We start from the raw sequence: 12,821 nt of genomic DNA on the forward strand, positions 1-12,821 counted from the left end.
ATCGCATCTGAAGAAGCCTGAAGAAGGGTCTCGACCCGAAACGTCACCCATTCCTTCTCGCCAGAGATCCTGCCTGACCCGTTGAGTTACTCCAGCATTTTGTGTCCACTACCATCTCATATTTTGCTTGGGCAGCTTGCAGCCCAGTCGTATGAATATTGATTTCTGTAATTTCCAGTAACTCCAGCATTCCCTCTCTCTCTATCTCCCCCACTCAAGTAGCACTAGCTTCTCGTTTTCACTCAACAAACAGCTAATAATGGCCTGTTTCCTTTATAATCGTTACGTTTTTTTGCATATCTTTCATTCATTGTTCTTTATCTCTACATCATCGTCTATATCTCTCGTTTCCCTCATCCCTATCCAGTCTGAAGAAGGTGTGATAGTCGCTTAGACTTATCTATGAAATAATTCAAAGAACACAAGACTCAGTTAAAACTTTTTACTTTAACACCAAGGTGGGAGAAGACACAGAGACCTGAGTACTGTTGTTCACTCAAGCACCTGCGTCTGTCCTCTCAAAGAATGCCCAGAATACAGGCAATATTTATACATAGAAACATAGAAAGTAGGTGCAGGAGTAGGCTATTCGGCCCTTCGAGCCTGCACAGCCATTCAATATGATCATGGCTGATCATCCAACTCAGTATCCTGTACCTGCCTTCTCTCCATACCCCCTGATCCCTTTAGCCACAAGGGCCACATCGAACTCCCTCTTAAATATAGCCAATGAACTGGCCTCAACTACCTTCTGTGGCAGAGAATTCCACAGATTCACCACTCTGTGTGTGAAAAAAACCTTTCTCATCTCGGTCCTAAAAGACTTCCCCCTTATCCTTCAACTGTGACTCCTTGTTCTGGAACAGCACAAAGTAGAACAAAAAGCACACCCAGTAATTTTCCACAGTTCAGTAATTTTCCACAGTTACATGACATCAGCCAGTGTTAACAATAACATAGTAGAGTTCCCATAGTATAGTTCCTTTAATTGTGTTCGGGACTCAAGCAGGAGTAAAGAGAAGTTGCATAGCTAAGATGATTAGAGGGGCACCGTTTTGCGATAAGGATCTAGTTCAGAACATTGGAATGTCCAGTCCTCAACAAACCATGAAAAACAACTTCTAAACCATGAGAAACAACTTGTTATCTGCAGGTAGTATAAGAAAATAACTGCAGATGCTGGTACAAATCGAAGGTATTTATTCACAAAATGCTGGAGTAACTCAGCAGGTCAGGCAGCATCTCAGGAGAGAAGGAATGAGTGACGTTTCGGGTCGAGACCCTTCTTCAGACTGATGTCAAGGGGGGCGGGACAAAGGAAGTATATAGGTGGAGACAAGAAGATAGAGGGAGATCTGGGAAGGGGGAGGGGAAGAGAGGGACAGAGGAACTATCTAAAGTGGGAGAAGTCGATATCTGCAGGTGTCTGGTACCGTGAAGGCCGACTTCCCATGGGAGCATATTCAGCTTAAAATGTCTGCCATAGTTAGCACAAAATGGTTTCCACAGTTTTAACCCTTACAAAGGGTCTCGACCCGAAACGTCACCCATTCCTTCTCTCCAGAGATGCTGCCTGTCCCGCTGAATTACTGCAGCATTTTGTGTCTGTCTTCGGTTTAAACCAACATCTGCAGTTCCTATCTACACAATACTAAATGATGTTGTTTCGTTGCAAGTGTTCGGGGCGAAGAGTCCCAGGCAATCTCCCACTGATTTCGCACCAGCAAAAGGCTGGAAACACATTAAGCGAGTCGGTGTATGACAGGAATTGGAAGGGAGAGAGATGGGAGGTCGAGCAAAATAGTGAAAGGCCTGGATAGTGTGGACGTGGAGAGGCCTCGACCTACATGAGCTCTCCTTTGCCAAACTCTTTAACTCCCCCTCCCATTCCCATTTCTGCCCTAGGGCCTCCATTGTCAGAGTGAGGCCCACCGCAAATTGGAGGAACAGCACCTCATATTTTGCTTGGGCAGCGGTATGAATATTGTCTGAAGAAGGGTCTTGAACCGAAACGTCTGTCCCGCTGAGTTAATCCAGCATTTTGTGTCTTCCTTCGGTATGAATATTGATTTCTCTAACTTCTAGTAACCCGCGCTTACCCCATCTCTCCACCCTAGTTCTCCTAATCTGTCTGTCGTCTTGATTACATTTTATCTTTGTATGCCTCGTTATCACCTTCCACAAGCTAACAACGATCTATTTCCCATTTTCCTGGATCTCCGACCCCTTTGGCCCCTCGTTTTCACAATTTACCCTCCGGGTCACCCTCTCCCCTGAGAGAGTTAGATAGAGCTCTTAATGATAGCGGAGTTAGGGGGTATGGGGAGAGGACAGGAACAGGGTACCAATTGTGAATGATCAGCCATGATCACAATGAATGGCAGTGCTGGCTCAAAGGGCCGAATGGCCTACTCCTGCACCTATTGTCTATTGTCTATTGACTCTCAGTGTGAAGAAGGGTTCCAACCCGAAACATCACCCATTCCTTCTTCTCAAGAGATACTTCCTGTCCCGTAGAGTTACTCCTGCAATTTGTTCCAATCTGTTCACTAGAAGAAAGATTGAAAAGACTAGGCTTGTATTCACTGGAGTTTAGAAGGATGAGAGGGGGATCTTATAGAGACGTAGCAAATTATGAAAAGACTAGAGAAGCTAGATGCAGGACATATGTTCCCAATGTTGGGGGAGTCCAGAACCAGGAGCCACACAGTCTAAGAATAAAGGGGAGGCCATTAAAAACTGAGATGTGAAGGAACTTTTTCACCCAGAGTTGTGAATTTGTGGAATTCTCTGCCACAGAGGGCAGTGGAGGCCAAATCACTGGATGGATTTAAGAGAGAGTTAGATAGAGCTCTAGGGGCTAGTGGAATCAAGGGATATGGGGAGAAGGCAGGCACGGGTTATTGATTGTGGACGATCAGCCATGGTCACAATGAATGGCGGTGCTGGCTCGAAGGGCCGAATGGCCTCCTCCTGCGCCTATTTTCCATGTTTCTCTGTTTCTACGTTTCCCCGAGACATCTGATGTCTGGCCAGAGAACAGTTTCTAACCCTTCCAGACTCGCCCATCGTCTGTCTGGCAGCACCATCTGATCTCTTTATCATGCCGCTCAATCACGTGTTTCTCCACAAAGTTCTCTCCGAACTTTATTCCATCGGCATCTCGCCCTCCCGGTGACCTACCGTCTGCATGACTCTCCTCTTCCCAATTGAAGGTATTTATTCACAAAATGCTGGAGTAACTCAGCAGGTCAGGCAGCATCTCAGGAGAGAAGGAATGGGTGACGTTTCGGGTCGAGACCCTTCTTCAGACTGACCCGAAACGTCACCCATTCCTTCTCTCCTGAGATGCTGCCTGACCTGCTGAGTTACTCCAGCATTTTGTGAATAAATACCTTCGATTTGTACCAGCATCTGCAGTTATTTTCTTCTACCTCCCCTTCCCAATAATCCCTTTCATCTCCGCTACCCGTCCCTCTACTCCCCTGCAACCCCCGCACAACTAACTCCCCTTCCACCGCCATCTCCACAACGCGGAGACATTGCAGAGGGCATGAGCTGTTGGGTCGGCCGAGACTGCAGCCCAATACAATATTTCTACCACTATCTCAAAAACAGGGCACATTTGACCCGCCCGCCTCAATTTCCCGTCTCCTGTTTCAGGGGGTGTCAGTGTCAGGAGTCATACTGCGGCATGGCACAGGCTCCGAGACCTGGCTATCTATTATCTCCCCACTTACACCGCCTCTGCACTGTGACTCCAACGTCGGCCTCGTCGGAGTGCAAGCGAGACATCTTCAACTCCGGGAGGCCGCTGAGAGGACTATGAATGTCTCTGCGCAGCCAGCAGGTGGCAGCATTGCTTCATTTATTCGTCAACGTGCACTCGTCTGCGCTGACCAGTGATCGCCGCGCACTAACACCATGCAACACACTTTACAGGACAATTTACAGGAGCCAAGGTCGTCTTTGGAGCGCGGGAGGTAACTGAGGCACCCCATAGAAAAAAAACACGCAGTTCACGGGGAGAACGTACAAACCAAAGATGCTAGAGGAGCAAGATGAACCACTCGAAATCGCCTTTACTGATGTGTAGGAAAATAACTGCAGATGCTGGTACAATAGACAATAGATTAATGATGGAATAAATGGAGTTCGGAGAGACTGCAGGAGGAGGCCATTCGGCCCTTCGAACCAGCACCACCATTCAATGTGATCATGGCTGATCATTCTCAATCAGTACCCTGTTCCTGCCTTCTCCCCGTACCCCCTGATTCCGTTATCCTTAAGAGCTCTATCTAGCTCTCTCTTGAATGCATTCAGAGAATTGGCCTCCACTGCCTTCTGTGGCAGAGTTCCACAGATTTACAACTCTCTGACTGAAAAAGTTTTTCCTCGTCTCTGTTCTAAATGGCCTACCCCTTATTCTTAAACTGTGGCCCCTGGTTCTGGACTCCCCCAACATTGGGAACATGCTTCCTGTCTCTAACGTGTCCAACCCCTTAATAATCTTATATGTTTCGATAAGATCCCTTCTCATCCTTCTAAATTCCAGTATATACAGGCCTAGTCGCTCCAGTCTTTCAACATATGACAATCGCGACTGTAGCTATTGCATGCTAGCCAATCCTAGTGTTTATTAGTAGTGATGTAGATGGGCTATTGCATGCTAGCCAATCAATAGACAATAGACAATAGGTGCAGGTGTAGGCCATTCAGCCCTTCGAGCCAGCACCGCCATTCAATGCGATCATGGCTGATCACTCTCAATCAGTACCCCGTTCCTGCCTTCTCCCCATACCCCATCACTCCGCTATCCTTAAGAGCTCTATCCAGCTCTCTCTTGAAAGCATCCAACGAACTGGCCTCCACTGCCTTCTGAGGCAGAGAATTCCACACCTTCACCACTCTCTGACTGAAAAAGTTCTTCCTCATCTCCGTTCTAAATGGCCTACCCCTTATTCTTAAACTGTGGCCCCTTGTTCTGGACTCCCCCAACATTGGGAACATGTTTCCTGCCTCCAATGTGTCCAATCCCCTAATTATCTTATATGTTTCAATAAGATCCCCCCTCATCCTTCTAAATTCCAGTGTATACAAGCCTAATTGCACCAGCCTTTCAACATATGACAGTCCCACCATTCCGGGAATCAACCTAGTGAACCTACGCTGCACGCCCTCAATAGCAAGAATATCCTTCCTCAAATTTGGAGACCAAAACTGCACACAGTACTCCAGGTGCGGTCTCACCAGGGCCCCAGTACAACTGTAGAAGGACCTCTTTGCTCCTATACTCAACTCCTCTTGTTATGAAGGCCAACATTCCATTGGCTTTCTTCACTGCCTGCTGTACCTGCATGCTTCCTTTCAGTGACTGATGCACTAGGACACCCAGATCTCGTTGAACATCCCCTCTTCCTAACTTGACACCATTCAGATAATAATCTGCCTTTCTATTCTTACTTCCAAAGTGAATAACCTCACACTTATCTACATTAAACTGCATCTGCCATGTATCCGCCCACTCACACAACCTGTCCAAGTCACCCTGCAGCCTTATTGCATCTTCCTCACAATTCACACTACCCCCCAGCTTAGTATCATCTGCAAATTTGCTAATGGTACTTTTAATCCCTTCGTCTAAGTCATTAATGTATATCGTAAATAGCTGGGGTCCCAGCACCGAACCTTGCGGTACCCCACTGGTCACTGCCTGCCATTCCGAAAGGGACCCATTTATCCCCACTCTTTGCTTTCTGTCTGTCAACCAATTTTCTATCCATGTCAGTACCCTACCCCCAATACCATGTGCCCTAATTTTGCCCACTAATCTCCTATGTGGGACCTTGTCGAAGGCTTTCTGAAAGTCGAGGTACACCACATCCACTGACTCTCCCCTGTCAATTTTCCTAGTTACATCCTCAAAAAATTCCAGTAGATTTGTCAAGCATGATTTCCCCTTCGTAAATCCATGCTGACTCGGAATGATCCCGTTACTGCTATCCAAATGCTCAGCAATTTCGTCTTTTATAATTGACTCCAGCATCTTCCCCACCACTGATGTCAGACTAACTGGTCTATAGTTACCCGTTTTCTCTCTTCCTCCTTTCTTAAAAAGTGGGATAACATTTGCTATCCTCCAATCCACAGGAACTGATCCTGAATCTATAGAACATTGAAAAATGATCTCCAATGCTTCCACTATTTCTAGAGCCACCTCCTTAAGTACCCTGGGATGCAGACCATCAGGCCCTGGGGATTTATCAGCCTTCAGTCCCATCAGTCTACCTAAAACCATTTCCTGCCTAATGTGGATTTCCTTCAGTTCCTCCATCACCCTAGGTTCTCCGGCCCCTAGAACATTTGGGAGATTGTGTGTATCCTCCTCAGTAAACACAGATCCAAAGTAACGGTTTAACTCGTCTGCCATTTCTTTGTTCCCCATAATAAATTCCCCTGCTTCTGTCTTCAAGGGACCCACATTTGCCTTGACTATTTTTTTCCTCTTCACGTACCTAAAAAAACTTTTGCTATCCTCCTTTATATTATTGGCTAGTTTCCCCTCGTACCTCATCTTTTCTCCCCGTATTGCCTTTTTAGTTAACTTTTGTTGCTCTTTAAAAGAGCCCCAATCCTCTGTCTTCCCACTCTTCTTTGCTATGTTATACTTCCTCTCCTTAATTTTTATGCTGTCCTTGACTTCCCTCGTCAGCCACAGGTGTCTCTTACTCCCCTTAGAGTCTTTCCGCCTCTTTGGGATAAATTGATCCTGCAACCTCTGCATTATTCCCAGGAATACCTGCCATTGCTGTTCTACCGTCTTCCCTGCTAGGGCCTCCTTCCAGTCAATTTTGGCCAGCTCCCGCCTCATGCCTCTGTAATTCCCTTTGCTATACCGTAATACCGACACTTCCGATTTTCCCTTCTGCCTTTCCATTTGCAGAGTAAAACTTATCATGTTGTGATCACTGCCTCCTAATGGCTCTTTTACCTCTAGTCCCCTTATCAGATCAGGATCATTACACAACACTAAATCCAGAATTGCCTTCTCCCTGGTAGGCTCCAGTACAAGCTGTTCTAAGAATCCATCTCGAAAGCACTCTACAAACTCTCTTTACTGGGGTCCATTTCCAACCTGATCCAGTCTACCTGCATGTTGAAATCTCCCATAACCACCGTAGCATTACATTTGTGACACGCCAATTTTATCTCCTGATTCAACTTGCACCCTATGTCGAGGCTACTGTTTGGGGGCCTATAGATAACTCCCATTAGGGTCTTTTTACCCTTACAATTCCTCATTTCTATCCATACTGATTCAACATCTCCTGATTCTATGTCACCCCTTGCAAGGGAATGAATATCATTCCTTACCAGCAGAGCAACCCCACCCCCTCTGCCCACCTGTCTGTCTTTACTATACGTTGTGTACCCCTGAATATTCAGTTCCCAGGCCTGGTCCTCTTGTAGCCATGTCTCAGTGATCCCTACAACATCATACTTGCCCATGACTAACTGAGCCTCAAGCTCATCCATTTTATTTTTTATACTACGCGTATAAAAATCGTAGTGTTTGTTAGTAGTAGTCCCGCCCATTATGTGCTGTATATATTAAGAACTTGCCTGCGTCAGTCAGTAGGTGCAGCAGCTCGGAGCTGGAATGTAGTGCACCTCCTGTGATGTAAGTGTTGCATTAAAAGCCATGTGTTGTATTACAGCGTTGGTATGATCACTTCATTACATGGTGTCAGAAGTGGGATGGGGCCATCTACAGACGCAACCGTCAACACATCCTTCCGGTGAAGGAACCGCGTCCTGCGTCTCCGAGTCGTGACGCCCCGCATCTCGTGTTTGCTCCCACCGTTGATTCACCACCAACCGTTGTTCCTGCCGCGGGTTCCCCGCGTCCGTCGGTGCCTGATGCGCCCGTGTTATCTCCCACTAGTCCTGTCAAGTCGCCTGTTGTGTCCCCACTCTCCTCCCCTTGTTCTCCCACGAAAGGAGGTGAGGCGGTCTCGTACCGCACGAGGACCGGACGGGTTTGTAGGCCACCCGTTGGATATGGCGATTTTGTGTACCGTTGATTTTGTGTAACTTTGCTAGTATGTTCTTTACATTTGTTGTTCATTGTTTAAGCTACCGTTGTTTCTTTATTTCGACGAGAAGAGATGTAGATGAGCTATTGCATGCTAGCCAATCGTAGTGTTTGTTATTAGTGATGTAGATGAGCTATTGCATGCTAGCCAATCGTAGTGTTTGTTAGTAGTAGTCCCGCCCATAATGTGCTGTATATATTAACAACTTGCCTGCGTCAGTCAGTAGGTGCAGCAGCTCGGAGCTGGAATGTACTGTACCTCCTGTGATGCAGACTGCAGGAGTACGTGCTGAAGCTTGGTGCAGCCAACGCTAAGGCCCTGTGGGGGAGGAGCACAGTCTAGGGTCCTTCCGCTGCTGGACATGGGGGGCAGGGTATGGCGGAGAGAGACGCCCCTCCAAATAAGGGATACTGGGTAAATGTCTAAATGTAAGTAAATGTCTAAGTGAATGTCTGTATCAAATGTAACCTCTGGAAATGTCGGATGGGCTTGTTTAAAAATATGTTTTGTGAATGATATTTATTATTTGAATAAAGTATTTTTTTGATATTAAAAAAAACCCTCCTGTGATGTAAGTGTTGCATTAAAAGCCATGTGTTGTATTACAGCGTTGGTTTGATCACTTCATTATAGCGAAAAATCGAAGGTAGCTCCTTCAGTGACAGACTGCCTCACGCCAAGTGCGTGAAGGAGAGATATCGGAGGTCCTTCCTGCCCGCTGCTGTGAGACTGCTCAACCAGCACTGCTCCCAACAGAGGAGTCAACAGTAACAGTTAAGGAATACACAGTAAACTGGTGACAATTTATCCTTGTCTTTATTTTTATTTATAATGAATGTCTCCTGTTATCCACTTTGCTGCTGTAACACTGTAAATTTCCACGGTGTGGGACAATTAAATGAATTTATTATTATTATTATTATTATTATCATTATTATTATTATTACAGACGGCAGTCCAGGAGTTTTATGGTCATCGATTCCCGGAACAGACTTGTTTAACATCTAAAATAAAGAGGTGATTTAACTATATTCCAGGTGCTGGTGAACGATTGATAGAATTTGTTAAATACTGACACGGAGCGGAACCGGAGCAGATTCTCAGCCACTGGTTTATATCCCAGGTCCCGAAGAAAGGATAAAGTTTCTCCGTGAATTTATTCCCGGTGAAGGTGTGGAGATGGGACTTGGTGTCCTCGTCGTAAAATGAAACTGTCCCGGACTTGTAACTGAGATAAACTCCCACCCTCCCGGGGATGGGACGGGCGGGGAGACGGGATGGAGGGGAGGTGACTGCAGCAAACACGTCATCCCACCGCCCGATCATCCAGACTCCATTCTTCTGGGACAGTCCGGCCAGTCTCTTCCTCTCCACAGACTCTGCGGCGACTCCCAGACTCCAGCGCCGACTCCCCGCCACCTCCACCTCCCAGTAATGTCTCCCCGTTGTGAATCCCTCCGATCCCAGCACCCACCCGTAGACTGCAAACCTCCTCCCGGTGTCAGGGAGACTCCTCTGGGTCCCGGTCCATCTCACCCTCTTCCGATCCTCAGACACCTCGAGCTGCACATTCGCTGTTTCCACATCCAGGGTGACGGAGACTGGGGAGAGAAGCAGAGAATCAGAGAGTTCCCGGGGGTTGGGGGGAGACTCGGGCAGCGCGGCCCCGGGACCGGGGGAGAGGCCGCTCGGCCTTAGGCACAGGCGGGCGGACAACTGAAACCCTGCCCGGGGTTTTCTTCCCCCTCCCCCTACCACGTAAGATGGACAACAGAAATCCCTCCCGGATATTTTCTCCCGCGGTCGAGGCGAGAGTTGTGATATGTCGTGGGCAAGCAGATGCAATTGGGAGAGAGGAGGTAGGAGAAATGGTGGGTGGATGGGTGTGCGGGCGTGATATTGAGTTTTTTTGCACTTCTGGTGGTGGAAATTGGGGCTAGATTGGCGGGACAGTTGAGCAGTTAAATGTTTACTGGAGGTAATTAAAAATGAGGAAAGATGTGACTGTGCTGGAGAGAGTGCAAAGGAGATTCACCAGGATGTTGCCTCCATTGGAGGACTTGAATAATGCTGATTTGGAGACCTGGGAGAACTTTACAAGTTTACGAGACAGAGAGGGGGTTGTTAGTCAGATTCAGTTCCCCATCTTAATGGTATCGAAAACAAGGTTATTGGTTTAAAGTGAGAGGATGGAGTTTTAAAGAAGACTAGATCAAGTGGACCCGTTGGGCCCAAACCTCTACTGCATTGGTGTAGCACCCTCTCATTCCACCCTCCCCCTTCCCGCTCCCCTCCTCCACCCCTCCATCCCCCCACCCCACTCCCTCCTCCCACCCTCCCCTCTCCCCCTTCCCCCCTACTCCATCCCCCTCCACCCCCTTATCCTCCCTCCTCCCCCCCTCCCTAGGACATAAATTTAAACTTTAAAATGTGAATAACTTAAAAAATATAACACTGATTTCAATGAAACTCCTTCCATTAGCACCAAAGGGACGACGGTGAGTAAGTTGGGCCTAAAATTGTCGCGCTATCATGTACCGTTTTGGCTATAGTTCAGGAACAAACAAACAAACAAGCGAGTTTTAGTATATGGATGTGAGGGATAAATCTCTTGCACAGAGAGTAGTTGATACCTGGAACGTGCTCCCGTTGGAGGAAGTGGAATCACTAACTTCAAGAGTCATATAGACAGACACTTGTACGTGCGAGGTATATAAGGGCGTTGACATGTTGTGAACCAATGGGATTGATGTAGATGTGCAAAATGATCGGAATAGAGATAGTGGGTCGATGGGTCCATTTCCCTGCAGTAGACTGGGACTGAATGAAGTGAACCACTGAGCCTTCACTGCCATCCGATACGGAGAATCCCAAAGGTCTACCATCCTCTGAGAGCGGAAATATCTCCTTATCTCTGTCCTATATAACCTACTGCCTATTCTGAGATGATAACCTCTGTTCTGGACACCTCAGGAAAGGGAAAGATCCTCCCATCATGCTGCCTGTTAAGTCGAGTAGAACTTTGTGTTTCACTGAGATCTCCTCACTTTCTCTTTAACATAGAACATAGACAATAGACGCAGGAGTAGGCCATTCGGTCCTTCGAGCCAGCACCACCATTCAATGTGATCATGGCTAATCATTCTCAATCAGTACCCCATTCCTGCCTTCTCCCCATAACCCCTGACTCCGCTATCCTTAAGACCTCTATCTAGCTCTCTCTTGAATGCACTCAGAGAATTGGCCTCCACTGCCTTCTGAGGCAGAGAATTCCACAGATTTACAACTCTCTGACTGAGAAAGTTTTTCCTCATCTCCGTTCTAAATGGCCTACCCTTTATTCTTAAACTGTGGCCCCTGGTTCTGGACTCCCCCAAAATTGGGAACATGTTTCCTGCCTCTAACGTGTCCAACCCCTTAATAATCTTATATGTTTCAATAAGATCCCCTCTCATCCTTCTAAATTCCAGTGTATACAAGCGTAGACGCTCCAGTCTTTCAACATATGACAGTCCTGCCATTCCGGGAATTAACCTAGTAAACCTACGCTGCACGCCCTCAATATCCTTCCCCCAATAGAAACATACAGAACAGGTACACGCCCTTTGGCCCAGCATATCAGCGCCATCCATGATGCCTATGAACATAAACTAATCCCATTTGGTTGCACATGGCCCGTTTCCCTCTTTTCCTTGCCCATGCCTATCCCATGTTCCCTGACACGGCTGTGTAAATACCTCTTAGACATCGGTGTGATCGCTGCTACTGCAGTGACCCCTGGAAGCATATTCTTAGAAGTTACGTGTATTGTTAAAAATCCTTACAATCCTCCGTTAAATTTTCGTACTGTTTCCTTGAACATATGCCCTCTACGATTTACACCTTCTCATAATTTAAAATAATTCTATCAGTTTCCCCTCAGCTTTTGACACTCCACATAAAACAAGCAAATGTATCCCACCTCTCCTAATAGCTAATGCCCTCTAATCCAGGCAGCATTCTGGTAAACCTCTTCTGCACATTTCCCAAGGCATCCACATTCTTCCTGCAAAGGGATGACCAGAACTGCACAAAATACTACAAATTATCCCTAAGTCCTGTAAAGCTGAAACATAATTTCCTGACTCGTGTATCAATGTTGTATCGTTCTCCTGTGTTGCATGTGTTCCAGGATCTTACAATTCAGTGCTTTATCCTGGCCAATCTTTGCATCACGCAAAAACATCAATGTGTCCCGCAAACCAAGTGAAATAAGTCCATATGTTTTACCTTGTTTAATGGAGTCAAACGTTTCTATCAACGCTGCCTTCAACAAAAAGAGGTGGTTGAATTTTTCAGCCGTTATGGAAACATAGAAACATAGAAAATAGGTGCAGGAGTAGGCCATTCGGCCCTTCGAGCCTGCACCGCCATTCAATATGATCATGGCTGATCATCCAGCTCAGTAGCCTGTACCTGCCTTCTCTCCATACCCCCTGATCCCTTTAGCAAAAAGGGCCACATCTAACTCCCTCTTAAATATAGCCAATGAACTGGCCTCAACTACCTTCTGACAATGATTTCACCTGATCACTAATCCTGCAAATCCGCTCCAACCGCTCCTGGGCCTCTGTAAGAACAAAGCCCCGTGCTCGGTTTCCAAAAACTACCGCCCGGACGCTACTCCAACCACTCCAGCCGCCCACCCAAAAGAACCGAGTGATCTCCTGGGAGAGGCGAAAAACC

The 12,821-nt window shown here is 46.9% G+C and overlaps 1 protein-coding gene across 1 annotated transcript in view; it reads right to left on the reverse strand.

Moving 5' to 3' along the window:
- Positions 1-8,942: 8,942 nt before the first annotated feature.
- Positions 8,943-12,821, reverse strand: part of LOC144603085 (zinc-binding protein A33-like) — a 68,760-nt gene continuing 64,881 nt past the window's right edge. Inside the window, exon 6 of the mRNA XM_078416218.1 lies at positions 8,943-9,697. Coding sequence (XP_078272344.1) covers positions 9,123-9,697 — 575 coding nt within the window. The 3' untranslated portion in view covers positions 8,943-9,122. The remainder of the gene's footprint in view (positions 9,698-12,821) is intronic.

This window comes from Rhinoraja longicauda, chromosome 19, assembly GCF_053455715.1.
Source record: "Rhinoraja longicauda isolate Sanriku21f chromosome 19, sRhiLon1.1, whole genome shotgun sequence".
Classification (NCBI taxonomy): domain Eukaryota; kingdom Metazoa; phylum Chordata; class Chondrichthyes; order Rajiformes; family Arhynchobatidae; genus Rhinoraja; species Rhinoraja longicauda.